At 25.7% G+C, this 18104-nt stretch overlaps 1 protein-coding gene across 3 annotated transcripts in view; it reads left to right on the top strand.

The window, feature by feature from the left end:
• The window catches only part of LOC122498835, a 74405-nt gene extending 56329 nt beyond the window's left edge, over positions 1-18076 (top strand). For 2 of the 3 annotated variants that reach the window (XM_043606791.1, XM_043606792.1), the window contains exons 4-6: positions 2678-2914; positions 12143-12406; positions 15944-18076. In XM_043606791.1, the coding sequence (XP_043462726.1) occupies positions 2678-2914; positions 12143-12406; positions 15944-16157 (715 nt within the window). In that variant the 3' untranslated portion in view covers positions 16158-18076. The remainder of the gene's footprint in view (positions 1-2677; positions 2915-12142; positions 12407-15943) is intronic. The other variant, XM_043606793.1, reaches the window with a different exon arrangement.
• Positions 18077-18104: the final 28 nt, after the last annotated feature.

Raw genomic sequence — 18104 nt, 5'->3', positions numbered from 1 at the left:
TAATTTAATTGTTTTCAAGTATTTCGTTAAAATTTTTAAAAATCAAATTTTAAAGAATTTTAATTAAAAATTTTGAAAATCAAATTTTTGAAGAATTTTAATTAAAAATTTTGAAAATAATTGAATTTTTAAAAATTTTAATGAAAAATCTCCAAATGCAAAATTTGAAAACAAAAATTCGAAAATAGAAATTAATGAAAATTAGATTTAAAAAATTGTATTAAAAGATTTTTTAAAAAAGTATAATGTTTAAAATTCTTTCACTATAATTTTTTTAAATTTCATTAATTTCAATTACATATTTCCTCAAAAATTTAAATATCTACAAAAGAATTAGGAATAGAATTTTTTTTAAAATCTAATTTTTTATAAATTATTATTATAAAATTATAGAGAAAACAATTATTTTTTTTATAAATTATTATTATAAAATTATAGAGAAAACAATTATTTTCAAAAATTTGCTTCTTTAAATTGTCTGAAAATTTTGTATTAAGTTTTAAGAAATTCAATAGTCGAAAATTTTTTTTTACATGATTTTTGAAAACTAATTTTTAACACTTTTTCTTATTATAATTTTCTTAAATTCAATTATCTTCAGAAGAAGTACATTAACATTTTTTTAAAATCTACTTTTTATCTCAAAACTTATTGTTAATTTTTGAAAAATCAAGTATTTCCATATTTTTAATTAAAAGTCTCAAAAATTCTTGATTATTTTTTAATATTTTCCAAAATTTTCCAAATATGCTTCTAAAGTAAATTCACTTATTTTGTAAAAGTTCTACTAAATTTGAATTATTTCAGAAATATTTTAATATAAATGAAAATTCTATCATTTTTTCAAAAATTATTTTAAAATATTTTTAAGAAACTAATTTTGATAATAGTTTTTATTATAATTTTTTAATTCACTTATTTTCTAAAAGTTCTACTAAATTTGAATTATTTTAGAAATATTTTAATATAAATGAAAATTGTATCATTTTTCAAAAATTATTATTAAATTGGTTAAAAAAATCTAATTATAATATTTTTTTCATTATAATTTTTTACATTCAATTATTTTTAATATTTTTGATTATATATTTTCAATAAGCTTAATTTTTTAAAAAAAAACCTTGAAAAGCTACAGTTACGATTATTATAAAAAATTGATTTTTTTTTTATTTTAATAATTGATTTGAAAATAATTCTCGAAAATCCTTCCGAAAATTATCAGAAATTATTGATAAATTTAAAGAAGAAGTTTATTTGAAAATTATAGAAAATAATTAAATTCTACAAGGGTTACAGTTGTAATTTTTAGAAATAATTAAATTTTGGAAGAAGCGAGATCGAAATTAAACAAATTTTTAACAAGTATAATAATTAGAAATAAAGGACTTTTTCTATTTTTTTTTTTTTTTAATTTTTTTGCTCTCTTCGATCCGAGGTCTGAATTAATGTTCGGTATTATTATAATTGATTTGAAAATTAAATTTCCCTATTTTTTAAATGTAATTTCAATCATTTTCTAGATGAGAATTGGAATTTTTTAGATGAAACTACTAAAAAAATCGAAAGAAAATTGATTATTAACTGATGTTTCGAATATTAAATTTATATTGGAAAATAATTATATAAATGCACAGATATTGTTGTTGTTCCTGTCAATGCAATGCTAACTTTAAAAAATCTTTTATTCTTTATACACCCAGAAAAAAGATATATTTGACTAGACTTTTTATTTGTTTCAAATAAATTTTATTTGATGAAAATAAAATTTAATTAGGTCAAAATAAAAGTTTTATTTATGTCTAATAAATAATTTTAATAATAAAATTGAATAATAATAAAATAATAACATTTTTATTTAAAACAAATAACCTAGTTGGCTCTGAGAGAAATATACTTTTATTTAACTGAAATAAATTATATTTGATTAAAATAAAATTTTTCTCTGGGTGTACCTATAGTTTTTTTTTATTAATATAAAGTATGATTGATCAACTCGTAGCATTTAACAAACATTGATTTATCAAAACGCTTTAATATTGTAATAGTTTAAATTTAATATTTAACTATTGCTTAATATTTTAATACTTTAAATTTAAATATTTAATAGTTTGATAAAAAAAAATTTATATTCTTTTACAAGTCTTTAACACGAAAGTCACATTTCGAATATTCAAAATGGCCGATCCAATATTCAAAATGGCGGAATGTTAATATAACCTTGAACAATCTTACTGTATTGACTTTGCTTACTATCTATATCCAACAGCTTGAAGCTTATTTTTTTGTGTTAATTCAATTTTTTGTTGTTTTTCCTTTAACACACAATTTTATTTTAATATTTTAATAATTTTAATAATTTTAATACTTTAAATTTTAATAATTTATTCTTTCGAATAAATTCTTTCTTTGGTTTTTATCACTTTGTTCTATCAAAATTTTCGAGCAAACTATAGTGTTTTTGTGACATTTTTTTTTTTTTTGGAGAATCATCCAATGAGTGTATGTAAAATAAATATTCTATCATTTTTCCAATGAAAAAAAAAATGAAAGAGGAGAAAAATTGGAAAAAAAGAAATCTTCTGTATACGTGAAACGTAGTTTTCCACGCCGTTAAACATTAAATATAATATGGAAAAAAAAATATTTTCTGAGATGAAGAACGCTTTTTGCGTTTCAGGGTGTCGACGACGTATACGACGCCAACAAGCATGGGCGTTCCTAACGCCGCTGCCCCGTATCCGCAGATGCTCGGTTTGAGCGCGGAGCAAGTTCAAGCCCTGATGCCAGCACAGACGTCGCCATCGACGCTCTTGCCGCATCCTCAGAGACACACGCCACCCGTGCACAATTCCTCGCATAACAAATACCCGCCACCTTTAATTCCAGTTAATGGCAGCAGCAATAGCAGTTCCGGGTGAGAGATTTTAATACCTTTCCACATTCCTCTTTTTTCATCCATCATTTTTCACTTTAATTATTATAATAATAAAGTTTAGAGAAATTTAAATTCGGCAAAAAATAATTTTTATTTCTTTTTTTGAGTTCTTTATCATGAAAAACGGTTACTTTTCATTATTTTTAATTTTGGTAGAAACAAATATCTCTCGGACGAAGCGAACTTGATGATTCTTGCACCAAACATAAACCTGAATTTATGCAAAAACAGAGCTTGAAACCTAGAAGTGGCAAATGAATTTTCTCTGGGGTTGTTGGCTACCCCAAATTGAAATTTTTGTGAAATTTCTTTGGATTTTACACAAAGCGACTGAAGAAGGTTATTTGGACAGCAACTTTAAATCAAAGCACATGATTTTTTTTTTGACTATTTCCGTAATTTTTGTCGTAAACTGTGTCACTCAAAAAAGCGATTGAGCGACTCAAGAAAGAAAAAAATTTCTTACGCGTACACATTAATAGGTTGTTGAAAATGGTCGTCCATATATGGACAATTTTTTATATCACTTTTTACTCCCCCTCCTCCCATTGTGAACAATCTCCCCTTCCATTACAAATCCATTTTCAAAATTAAAAATGACAAACGATTTTTTTTTTTAAATTTGTCCGATTTGTATGAAACTCATTATACTCGAAGGTTTTTTGGGGTCGAATTCGATGTCAGTTTTTAAAAATTAAAAATTTCGGATTCAATATGGCGAATAATTTTTTAAAAAATTGATTGAAATTGTCTTGAAATTCATTACTTGGGGGTTTTTCGAGATTGTTTTTCAAGAGCTTTGCTCAATTTTTCGAAATTTTGTCAGCCATATTGGATCCGCCATTTTTAATTTTGAAAAACTGACATCGGATTCGTAATCAGCGACCCCAGAAACCCCCCGAGTAATGAATTTCATGCAAATCCGATCAATTTAAAAAAAAATCATCCGCCATATTGGATCCACCATTTTGAATTTTGCAAAACTGACATCGGATTCGTAATCAACTACTATAAAAAAAAAAAATTCTTAACCACTGTGATTAATGAAATTTTTGTTACTTAAAAAAGGTCAGGCGTTAAAGGGTAAAAGTTAATTATGTTATAAAAAATAATTTTTTTTTATAACAAATCTCTTTTTAAAATTAGGTAATTAAAACAGTGGCGAAAAATATGAAAGTAATATAAATCAAAATATGAAGGAGAAAATTAAAGTTTTACTGAGCCCACGTGCACAATGGCTTTGACCCCCCCCCCTCCTCACCCTCGTAGACAATTGTGGATTTAATATATGAACGGATCCCATGGTTAATTTTTCTTCAAAAGACATTTTCTTATTATGAATTTCTCGAAAAAGGTTCAAAAAGTTTTGTCTAATAAAATTTGTAGTCACTATTTACGACCAAATTTACTGAAATCTGCAACAAAAAAAAAAGAGGAAAAATATGCTACAACCCATGATTAAAAGTTAGGTCAAGTCCACCTTTGTAGGGTGCACAAAATATTAAAAATAGAAAAAAAGTTATTTGAATAACGTCCTGGCTATTAACGTCATGGATTGCACAGTGGGCCAGGATCGTCGATTTTTGGCCAAAAATCATTATTTTAAAAAATACAAGATATTTACGAATAAAAAGTATGCTACCTACAGTTTTTGGGGTCGCTGATTACGAATCTGAAGTCAGATTTCAAAAATTCAAAATGGCGGATCCAATATGGCGGACATAAATTTTTTTATATGAATCAATTTCAATGAAGCATAAGTATCTAAAGGTTTTTTGGGTCGCTGATTACGAATCTGAAGTCAGATTTCAAAAATTCAAAATGGCGGATCCAATATGGCGGACATAAAATTTTAAAATCAATAAATTTGAATTAAACATAGGTATCTATGGGTTCTTTGGGTCGCTAATTACGAATCTGATGTCAGATTTCAAAAATTCAAAATGGCGGATCCAATATGGCGGACATAAAATTTTAAAATCAATAAATTTGAATTAAACATAGGTATCTATGGGTTTTTTGGGTCGCTGATTACGAATCTGATGTCAGATTTCAAAAATTCAAAATGGCGGATCCAATATGGCAGACATAAAATTTTAAAATCAATAAATTTGAATTAAACATAGGTATCTATGGGTTTTTTCGGTCGCTGATTACGAATCTGATGTAAGAATTCAAGTGGATTTTAGATTGGATGAGATTCGCCTACAATTTGTTGCTTGGGAGTTTTTAAGTTTGGTGATTACAAAACTAGTGTGTATAAAATTAAGAAAATAAACAAAATTTTCCTGTTATTAGCCTACAAAAATAAAACGTACTGTAGTTTCCAGAATCTACCACGAGGAGGTTACAGGTAAAGATCCCATTTTGTATTTTTTTTTAGATTTTTAAAATTTTTTTAATTTTTTTGGTTTTTTTATTTTTTTGGTTTTTTTATTTTTTTAATTTTTTTTTAAATTTTTTACTCTTTTTTCATTTTTTGCGCTGATAACTGTTTTTAATGTAAGAAAAATAAAAGTGCTTCAAAGCAGCTTAGTTAATCTGATTCATCATTGCTAATTTCTAAATTGTCCAAATTTGCATAGAATTGGTTGAGGCCTGTAAGGTCGCTACTATCATCATCATCATCAGCATCATCATCATCATTTTCATTTTCATAATTAAAGTTCCCACTAGAAATTTCTGGAGATTTAAGCAATGCAGCTACTTCTACTGGAAGAGGTAACTTTTTCTTTTTATTTAATCTTGTTCGAAGGCTCAAGGTGGAAATATATGGATCAGATGTGTCCATTGATCGAAGGAAAACATCTTCTAGAGTAGCTTCACGACTAAATTTTCGACTGTGACTTTCTCTAAAATTTTTGTAGTTTTTATTTCGCGATTCTGATGCCTCTTCCGCAAGCATACCGACTGGTAACACACTAGTCCTAATTATCGTACCACCATGCTTTAGGATTTTATGTAGTGTAGCGCTCATGTAATACCAAGCGTAATCTTGAACATAAAGATTAGTAGTTAAATCGCAGAGTTCATCAAATTTATCTGGATCTATTGGTAGATGACAAGATAAAGCAATCAAAATTGTCGAAAAATTACGAATCAACATTGGATTAAGACCCAAACATTCTGCAAATAGCTCCGGGTTTTGAAAGGCACGACGAGCTGTGTTGCCATCGTTTGTAGAGCCACTTCCTCCAGCTTTAGGTATATCTACCTTTAACCCAAGTCTGTTCCACAAAACATCTTGAAGTTTGGTTTTTCGACGCGCACATATTTCCTTATCCGTTGTACTTCTTGCTTGCCACTTTTTAATTTCAAGTTTCTTTGAGATATTCACACACAATTCAAATAATCTTATCCATGCATGCAATGGACTGATTCCATACTGCAATGCATTAGCATTCGCCATAAAATCATTTGTTATGTCTTTTGTGAGATCATTGAATTGTGTGGGAGTAGCATGGCAAATTGGGCAAGACTGTGCTGATTTAGTACCAGTGATTGCATTTAAAACTTTACCGTCGATTAGAGTTAAATGCAAGGAGAAATGAACCTGAAGGCAACAATCTTCTACTTTAATTTCAAATGATTCTAGTTCTTCAAATTGATCGTCTATGAATTTTTTTTGTGCCAGAGTGGTTTCTTTTGTTTCTTTAAGCCACTTAAGAGAAATAGGTCGACAAAACCTGACAGATTGAGTTGTTGAATTATTCCACAATATTATTCCAGTCGATGTAATTAATCTTAGTGGGATGCACGTTGTAGCAAATAAGCTCGAATCACTAATGTTTGAACCATTTTCTTCATTGGAATTAGAGAACCGTTGTTTGTAAGATGAAAATCCCGTACTTCCATCAAACCCCCAACTAAAAATAAATACAGCATTAATATTAGTGCTTTTAACATTTCGTGCACTTTGGATTATTACTTCTTTTTGCATGTTGACAATTCTAGAAGCAGTATGATGCAAAAGTGCTTGAAGATCACAGTGAACTTCATTTTCACTAACATGAATGTATTCTTCTGGTGGTCTGCAATTGATTTTAGCTTCTCTTACAACATTGTAAGGTGGCCATATGTCAGCACCGCTTGATTTTGTCGCTAAACGTAGATTTGTATACACTTCCTTCGAAAGATTATTATCTAAAAGAAAAGAAAGAGCTTCTTCTGCAGACTTAACTCTAATCTTACAAGCCTGCAAGGATTGCTTCATGTCAGCAATATTTTCGTGATTCGATACAATCTTATTGAGAATTCCTTTTAAATCAAGCATTTTATTTTTCTTTGCAGCATAACATCCTGCCTGTAGAATCTTAAATGGGTCATTTTTGAGATAATTACTTATATTCGCAATCTCTCGTCGTTTAGATCGATTCGACATATCAGAGTAATCAACAGTTGGACGCCCACGTTTTCTAGAGAATGTTTGACATTTTTCCCTTAAATTAGGAACAACAAATGTAGAATCTAGCCACTCCTTGCTTTGTTTTTCGAATCTTTCAGTTTTTCTATTTGCAGCAGCAAGTTTATCTTTTTTCCTACTTAACAATGTTGTAACAGATCTTCTTAAGGTATTAAGATCATCAGATTCAAGAGTTTCTATGTCAATATTTAATTTATTTAAAATATAGTGCACAGCAGAATCTTTATCACCGTCTGTAATGTTTTTTAAAATTTCACGTTTTGTAAATGTCGTCATGTTATTTGAATTTCATTCAAAAAACATAATAAAATGTAAAAAGAAAGATCACTTACCTGACAAAAAATTTAATGAAAATATTATCCAGAAATGTTGCTTTAGAACTTACCTGCCTTTGATGTGCTATCAGTAATGTCGCTTTACCGTATTATATCAAATATACAGACGCAACGTCAGTATGGGCCAACGTTTATTTTTACCGTATTATGAGTGCCTTACTATGTTTCATTGAAATTGATTAATTTAAAATTTTTTATGACCGCCATTTTGATTTTTTGAAATCTGACATCAGATTCGTAATCAGCGACCCAAAAAACCCATAGATACCTATGTTTAATTCAAATTTATTGATTTTAAAATTTTTATGTCCGCCATATTGGATCCGCCATTTTGAATTTTTGAAATCTGACTTCAGATTCGTAATCAGCGACCCAAAGAACCCATAGATACCTATGTTTAATTCAAATTTATGGATTTTAAAATTTTTATGTCCGCCATATTGGATCCGCCATTTTGAATTTTTGAAATCTGACATCAGATTCGTAATCAGCGGCACAAAAAACCGTTAAATACCACTGTTCACTATAATTGATTAATTTCGAAAATTGTCTTTATATATTTATTGCATATATTTATATGTTTATTGCAATATAGTTGTTATTTTGAAAAAATATGAAAAGGCGCAAAATGGCACATATTGGCGTCAAAGTAGACATGCTAAGTAATCGTTCTATAACTTTTTTTCCCAAATATTATGCGGCTCGGAGGAGCTCGACTAACTGAAAGTCGGCACTCGATTGAAAAATCCACTATTTGTTAACTTCAATGGAGCTACATTTTAATAAATTTTATTTTTTTAAAGTAAATTTAGGTATTTTTACTTCAATATATCTGTTGATGAGAAAAAATAAGTACTTATACAAAAATAATTAATTTATTTCTAGATATATTAAGTATTTCAATCAAAAACATTTCATTATTTTATCTTAAATGTTAAACTTTAAATAGTTCTAGAAGACACAATTTTTTATTATTTAACAAATCCTTTATGCAATAAATTCCTTATTTACTATTAAATACTGTGGATAAATTCTTTTGTGCATATTTGAAAGTTGAAAAATTGTATTTTTGGCCAAAATTCGACGATCCTGGCCCACTGTGGATTGCAGAGTGCACAAAAAATTAAAAATAGAAAAAAAGTTATTTGAATAACGTCCTGGCTATTAACGTCATGGATATTAAAGTCATGGCTATTAACATCATGGGTATTAACGTCATGGATATTAAATTCATGGATATTAAAGTCATGGCTAATAACGTTATGGGTATTACCGTCATGGCTGTTAAATTCATGGTTATTAATGCCATGGCTATTAACGTCATGGGTACTAAATTAATGGCTGTCAAGGTCATGACTATTATCGTCATAGATATTAAATTGATGTGTATTAGCGTCATGGCTGTTAACATAATAGCTATTAACGTCATGGATATTAAATTCATGGGTATTAACGTCATGGGTTTAAATTCATGGGTATTGACGTCATAACTGTTAATGTCATGGGTATTGATGTCATTTCTATTAACATCGTGTATATTAAATTCATGGGTATTAACGTCATGGGTTTAAATTCATGGCTATTAACGTCATGGGTATTAAATTCATGGGTATTAACGTCATGTATATTAAATTAATGGGTATTAACGTCATGGATATTAAATTCATGTGTATTAGTGTCATGGCCGATAATGTCTATTAACGTCATGAGTATTAACGTCATGTATATTAAATTCATGGGTATTAACGTCATGGCTGTTAACCTCATGGGTATTAACGTCATGGGTATTTACGTCATGTATATTAAATTAATGGGTATTAACGTCATGGCTCTTAACGTCATGGATTTTAAATTCATGGGTATTAACGTCATGGGTTTAAATTCATGGGTATTGACGTCATAACTGTTAATGTCATGGGTATTGATGTCATTTCTATTAACATCATGTATATTAAATTCATGGGTATTAACGTCATGGGTTTAAATTCATGGCTATTAACGTCATGGGTATTAAATTCATGGGTATTAACGTCATGGATATTAAATTCATGTGTATTAGCGTCATGGCCGCTAATGTCTATTAACGTCATGAGTATTAACGTCATGTATATTAAATTCATGGGTATTAACGTCATGGCTGTTAACCTCATGAGTATTAACGTCATGGGTATTTACGTCATGTATATTAAATTAATGGGTATTAACGTCATGGCTATTAACGTCATGGATATTAAATTCATGTGTATTAACGTCATGGCCGTTGATGTCTATTAACGTCATGAGTATTAACGTCATGTATATTAAATTCATAGGTATTAACGTCATGGCTGTTAACGTCGTGGGTATTACATGGATATTAAATTTATGTGTATTAGCGTCATGGCCGTTAATGTCTATTAACGTCATGTATTTTAAATTCATGGGTATTAACGTCATGGGTATTAACGTCATGGGTATTAACGTCATGGGTATTTACGTCATGTATATTAAATTAATGGGTATTAACGTCATGGCTATTAACGTCATGGATATTAAATTCATGTGTATTAACGTCATGACCGTTAATGTCTATTAACGTCATGTATATTAAATTCATGGGTGTTAACGTCATGGCTATTAACGTCATGGCTGTTAATGTCATTGGTATTAAATGCATGGCTATTAACGTCATGGCTGTTTGACCCCTGGGGGCCCAGGCCAACAACCAAACCTAAATCTAACTAAAAGTCTCTAGCATATCAGGTTGAGGAGAAAAAATACTAGAATAATCCAAAAACACTTTTTTATGGTCTTTATTTCTACTTTTTTCAAAATCTGAACGTGCTAGTAAATTTTTGGTTTTAGAATCTTATTCAGCGCATAAAAATACATAAAAGAAAAATTTTCAAAATTAAAAAAAATTGTAATTTTTCTACCCTTTACTCTCATATCTTTCTTAAAAACAGTGCTTCTTTATATTTACCCCAAATCTTAGGGGTAAATGTGAAATTTTAACTGAATTTTAACAAAATTCTAATAGTTAACCCCATGCGTTTTGTGATATTGACTATTACAACATTTATGCAGAAAAAAATGATTTTTATATACCGTACAGTTAGGTTTCGGGTAGAAATTTTGCTTTAGATTGCTGCTTCTGGGGGTCAAGGTATTCTTCTGTCTTGCGCACTTGAAATTGGCAATTTTTATTAAAATGTTTTTGAAATTTTTAGAAAATCTTTCTTTATGCAAGTTTTGGAGTTATATATTATATATGGTAGAAATCTCAGAAGTTTTTTGAGAAACTTGACGCTTTTCGTTTACCCCTAAGAAAAATCCAAATTTTTTTGAATTTTTGACAAATTGTATTATTTCCAGTATATTTAACTAATTATTAATAAAATTTACTTATGGATATTAAAAAATTTACTCTGGAAATAACGATTTTTAATAGCAAAATTATTCAAAGATTCCTCGAACATTACAATTAGCTATTAAAAATTCTTATTTTCAGTGTAAATTTTATTATAATTTTGAGGTAAATTTTTCTAATTAAAAAAAAAAAATTGGCTTTGAAAATAGTAAAAGTTATACTGAAAATAATTTTTAATATTAAATTTTACTATTTTTGAAGGTAATTTTTCCAAGTCCGAAATTATTTTTACTAATTTTTTTCTGAGCTTTACTTCGAATTTTAGTAAAATTCATGGTATTTGTAATAAAAATTTTGATTAAACATTTTTAAAAATCTTTAAAATAAATTTTCATTTAGAAAAATACTTAATTAACGAAATGGAAAATTAGCCATTTTGAAATAATGAAATTTTAAAATTCGTCTTTTTTAACAATTTTTGTTAATTAAAAATCCCTCTGAAGTAAAAACTCGTTTAAATTAAAATTTTCCAAAATAATAAGAGCAATAAATTAAAAATCTCTTCTTAGTTGAAAGTTCAGTCAAGTAAAAATTGAATTACTTGCCATTTTTTTTTAATTAATTCGACGTAAACAAAAATTCTGCAAAAACTGAAGTTTAAAATAAAATAAAAAATAAAATTCTATTGACCGAAAATTTTTAAAAACGATCTTTTATGCGCCTTGTTAATTTCTGTTTCTGACCATTCCGTCCTTCATCCGATTATTCCTTAAGTTTGGTGTAATTTTTCGAGAGATATTTTAGATATTGGCAAATTAAAGAAAAAAATGAAAAGTAACACTATGCGTTAGTTTATTTTTGAAAAATATTTAAAAAAATTTTTTTTTTTAGTTTTTTTTTGGTTTTTTTTTGGTTTTTTTGTTTTTTTTTTAGTTTTTTTTTTTTGTTTTAATTTATTTTTGATAATGGCACACTGCAGCATATTAATTTTATTAAGTAGGATTACATTTTAGATGCAAATTAATAAAAAAATGCTTTAGTCGATTCAATGTCGGCCAATGGCGACAACAATTAACTGGTTTCTTTTTTTCAAATTGCAGCAGGGACTCGAGAGGACGAAAACCATTAATACCCATTGCTGAAACACATACTTCAGGGAATTGCCAAGTACCACCGTATCAAGTGCAAAAGGCGTTGGTCGAAGACAAATTAGTTCCCTGTATAAATTTGAAACCTTTTGTCTATCAAGAACTTTTAATGACTCTACCTGACTTTGTCCAACAGTATTTCCCTGCCAGTGATATCAATAGTTGTAGACAAGTTCTTACTGACGTTCTCGGCATCGATTTGTATCAAGGAAATAGGTGAGTTATCGTTTATTCTTTTTTCAAATCTTTGTTTTTTTTAATTTTTAACCTTCATTTTTTTTTTTTAAATAAACCCACTTTTTTCTATTCTATTCTATTTTTTTTTTTGCATTTTAATTATTATAGAAAATTTATTTTTTCACACTAAATTATATTGGGACAACAATATATTTTCGAGAAAATAAAAAAGAACAAGACTAAAATTTATATTTTTTATAACAAAAATTTATTTATTTACTAGACTTGGAATTTTTTATTAAATTCATATTATTTGGAAAAAAATCTTTTGATTATAAGTGTTATAAAATTATTCGCAGGAATTTCATTATTTTCAAGAATTTTAATAAAATTCTTCGGAAAAATTATATTACCTTAAAAAATTTCAATGAAATTCTTTATGAGAAAAGAATTTAATTAAATACTTGCTCTTTAAAAGAATTTAATTCTTTTCGTAAATAATAAAATTCTTTGCAGATATTCAATTATTTTGAATTTTTTACAGAGTTTCAATTATTCTCATAAATAATAAAATAATTTTTAAGAAACATTTAATTATTTAATAATTTATTTATTTTTCTATTTAAATAATTGAATTCTCAAAGAATTTTTCATAATAAAAATTAATTTAAAAATGAATTTTAGTTCAATTTTTAGATAATAATTAAATATTAAAAGCATTATAGCCAAAATTTTTAGAAATAATTGAATTTTTAAAAAGTTTTAAATTAAAATCTTTGAAAAATAGAAATTTTCCATATTTTTAACTAAAAATTCTGTGGAATTAATTTTTTTTTGAAAAAGTTTAATTGAATTGTTTTTTGAAATTATTTGAAGTTATTATTTTCTAATATATATGTTTAATTGAAGAATTTCCGAATAATCAAAATTTCTTAAAATTGAATTGTAAACAAATGGATTTCAAAATTCTAAAGTTTTTTAAAATTTAAATATTTTCTAAATTTTTAATTAGAATTCTTCAAAAATACGATTTTATTTCAAAATAATTTTTAAAAGTAAACAAATAAAGTTCATTAAAATATTAAATTTATTTCAATGAAATTTGAAAAAATTTTCAATTTGTATCAATTTTTTAAAATTATTTTCGGCAGTACAATTATTTAAAAAAATTTTAATTACATATTTTCAAAACAGAAATTTTTTCGGAATTTCTAAATTAATTTATTCAAAACTTCAATACTTTTTTTTAAGCAAAAATGTAAAAACTTATTCTTATTTATTTTTCCACAGGAAATAAAATTTGAAATAATTTCAATAAAAAACCTTTCGAATTTTAATTATTTCTAAAAATTGTAACTGTAATTCTTTTAAAATTCAATTCATGTTTTAGAATTTTTGAATAAAAATTATTCAAAATTTTAGGAATTTTTAAAGAAATATAATGTGATTGATAATTTAAAAAAAAATTTTTATATTTTTATACTTTCGTTTCGAAACAATTCACTTATTTTTTTAAATATTAAAGTCTTTGCAAAAATTAAATGATTTTCAATAAAATTTCACTAAAGAATTTCGTTTTTTTCTTAATTTGTTATAAAATTTTTCAAAAAAATTCAATTATTTTCTATAAAATTTGAATAAATCTTTAGAAATAATTCAATTATTTTTATAAATATTAGGTATATATATTTATGATTTTATATATTCTTGGCAAAAATTTAATTATTTTTAATACAATTTTAATAGAATTTTATGAAAGAATTAATCATTTTTTTAATTTTTGAATATTTTTCAAAAAAATTGAATTATTTTCTAAAATTTTAGTAAATTCTTCAAAAAAAATGCAATTTTTTAAAACTTTTAATAAAAATTTCCGAAAGAACCCAATTATTTTCTAAAATTTCATTAAATCCTTCGAAACAATTCAATTATTTTCATAAGTAGGTAAAATTCATTGCAAGAATTTAATTATTTTTTATAGATAATAAAATTCTTCTCAGGAATTCAATTATCTTCAAAATTTTCAATTAAATTTTAATTTAATCAATTAATTTTTAAAATTTAATTTTCAAGTAAAATTCTTCAAAAAAGTACATTATTTTCAAAAGAAAGTTAAAGAAATTGATTCTTCAAAAAAATTTAATTATTTGCAGAAACTCTAATAAAATTGAATAAAAGAGTTTAATTTTTTATTGATAATTAATAATTTTAATAGTAAAATTATTAATTACAATTGAACCCATTTGATGCAAGAACCAGACGCAGCCCATTTAATTTCAATGATCTATGTCTGGTTCTTGCATCAAGGTGTTCAATTATTTAAAAAATTGATTTTATTCAATAAATTAATATAAAGAAATTTTTTGAAAAAATTCTATTATTCTCAAAACCTTTAATAGTTTCTATTCTTCGAAAGAATTTAGTTGTTTTCTATATTTTAAACGTTTTTTTTTTTTATTTGAAAACGTTTCAAATTAAAATCTTTAAAAATTTGAATTTTTCCTTCCTTTAGCTAACAATTCTGTAGAATTAATTTTTTTTGATAAAGTTTGATTGAATTTTTAAAAAAAATTATTTGAAGTTTTTATTTTCAAAAAATGTTTAATTGAAGAATTTTCGAATAATCGAAATTTCGTAAAATTGAATTGTAAACAAATAGATTTGAATCCTGTGAAGAATATAATTATTCATGAATATAATAATTGAATTCTTGAAACATATTTTATTACATTTTTTTAAAAATAATTGAATGCCTTTGAGAAATTTTATTAAAATAGTAGATTTTGAAAATATTTGAATTTCAGCGAAGAATTTCATTATCTGTAAAATGTAATTGAATTCTTGCAAAAAATTTTTGAAATTAATTACATTTTCCGAGGAATTCATTTTATATTAAAATAGATAGTATTAAAATTTAAAAATAATTGAAATCCAATAAAAAATTTTATTATTTATGAAAATATTTGAATTCTTACACAACGAATACTAATTTTATTACATTATTTTCATAATTGAAATCATGTGAATATTACTTGTAAAAATAAATTGAATTTTTGCGAATTTTAAATTATTTCAAGTTTTTATTTTCTTAAAAAATATTTAATTGAAGAATTTCTGAATAATCAAAATTTCTGTAAAATTGAGTTGTGAACAAGTGGATTTGATAATTCTCAAAGAACTTTTTCAAAAAATATTTAAAAAATAATTGATTTGAAAAAGAATTTTAATTAAAAATTCTAGAAAATAATAATTTGTAAACAAATGTAATAAAACTTTTTATTATAATTATTTTTTTGTGTGAATCAGAATATTCTTTAGAGTCAGAAAAAAAGTCAAAATTTTGTCTGGAAATCAGGAAAAAACAAAATTAAATTTTTTGTGGCAACCTTGAATTTTTTTTACTATAAGAAAAATTTCAATGATGAAAATCTAAAATTCAGTGAAATTTTAGGTTTCATTCCAGAATGAAATAAAAAAACCTTTTAAATTCGACTGTTAATTTTTGTAATTAAATTATTATTTTTAAGCTTCGTATGCTATTGAATTAAAAAAGAGAAATAATTTTTTCTGTTTTAGATTACAAATGGAGATGCTGATGAAGGCAAATAAGTGCTCGTCATTAAATGAAGAACTACCACTTATTCAAGTACGAAGTGTCATGAAATTCATGCCACAGATGAAGTACATGTTTAATAGATCAATGATACCAAATCCATCGGCAACGTCAACGCCAACTCCAACACATTCATCTGAAGAACATCCCTCGAAAAAGAGGCAACGCACCAGCTAGGATTGGCTACAGCCTTATTGGCCCACTTATGATTACTATCACTCGGCTTTTTAAGGACAAGAAGAGATAAAAAGAAATAAAAAACAAAAACACTTCGTTTTTCCGTCGTAAAAGAGCTGTTTTAAAAAAAGGAATGAAAAAAAAGGATAACACTTTTCTTTTTTTTTTCGTTTTAAAAATAGCTGCAAGAAAAAAAAACTGTAAATATGGATCAATACGGAGTTTTTTTTACAAACTTGCCAAATAAATTGCGCAAGTACAAAAAAAAGGCTTTGTCAATGTTAGTACGAATTTTACGAAAAAAAAAACAGTGTCAAATCTCACATTCACCGTGAATATTAAATCAAACTTAATATTTATTGGGATAAGAAGGGAAAAACAAATTAGAAAAAGACATTTTTACTTGTCTATTATACTATTTATTGACAAACCATCCGTAATTTGAGAGCTCAAACAAGAGACTATACGAATTAGGGGGAAAAAAATATACACGATCGATGTATATAAATATATAATTGCACTTGTGTAAGAGAAAAAAGTCTACTAAAAGAAAATTTCAAGCATGGAGAGAGAAAATTCTTAAGCTTCGTTTTTAATGAATCATCTAAAATCGAAGAAAAAAAAGAGAAAGGAACTTTTTCATCATGTAAAAAAAAGAACTCGGAAAAAATATAGTCGCGCCAGTATTTCTGTGTATATTAATATAATAGGAAGACTATTAAAAAAACAAACAACTACAATCGGAATGAAAATTCCGTTCTCATTCCGATTCATGAAAAAAAGGATCCTTGTATTTTTTTTTGATTCTTTTTTCTTCCAATTGAAATTTTTTTTGTAAAAAAAAAATTCTCCTTGGAAGAGAAGAGAAATGAGGCTAAAAAAAGTGTCCAGTTAAAATTGATTGGCCTTTGATAAAAAACAGAAAATGAAAAAAAACTGTAAAAAGTCTCGCATATCTATATTATAAAATGAGAGCGAACGAGTAAGAGATTTTTTTTCCTGAATGTCTGTTGTAAATAATAAAAGAGATTATAGTAATTGTTCCAAGAATTTTATACACGAAAAATCGGTAGTGAAACTGTAAAGAAAAAAAACAAAAAAAAAATGCAAACAGTCGAAAAAGAATTTTCTTTCCGTTATTTATCATTTGCTATAAATTCATTTTTTAGAGTTACGATTTTCTTCTAAAGAAACAAAAGCAAAAAAAATTTTCTATCTGGAAACGTTTCCAATGAAAATTTTTTTAATCAATTTCTGTGAATTGTTAAAAAAAAAATTGAGGAATATGAAAAATCCAAGAGTTATTTTTATGTTCCTCAATAAAACCGGAGATATTAAAAATGAATTGTATTTTTTTAAACATAAATTTCGGGTATATTTTAATTTTATGAATTTTTTCCTATCAAAAATTTTATTTTCCAATAATTTTAGGAGAAAATCGTACTTTAAGTCTGTTTGAATGAAAACAAAAAAAAAATCTTTTTTCACGCCACCTAATTAAGTTCTACTTCTAGACTATAGAAATAAGACTAAGAAAATGGAGTAATAAAAAGTTTGTAAATTATAATTACACGGATGTTTTTTGTGTAATATTTGAATCTCGTCTAAAAAAAAGCAAGAACAAAAAAAAAGAAAGAAAGAAAGAAAAAGAGCGAATGAGAGTGAGAGTAAATTTTAAGAATAAAAGAGAAAAGCCAATAATTATCCCGACTCTTGAATGAAAATCAACAAAAGTAAAGCAAAAATAAAAAAAAGAGGTTCTCAAGTACATTAGATTAGAGCATTTATTTGTTAAAGGACACTTGTTGCGATAATACGTGTATTATAATTTATCATACTGTCATCTGTAAATATAGACGATAAGATTTAAAAAAACTAGAGATACTAGCTATTTGAAATAAATTTGCGATTAAACAAAATATAAGTTTCATCCTTTTTTTTAAATTT

The sequence above is a fragment of the Leptopilina heterotoma genome, unplaced genomic scaffold, assembly GCF_015476425.1.
Source record: "Leptopilina heterotoma isolate Lh14 unplaced genomic scaffold, ASM1547642v1 Lhet_160, whole genome shotgun sequence".
Lineage (NCBI taxonomy): Eukaryota > Metazoa > Arthropoda > Insecta > Hymenoptera > Figitidae > Leptopilina > Leptopilina heterotoma.
Note: the sequence above shows the minus strand (reverse complement) of the source record. Positions and strands in the feature narration are given on the sequence as shown.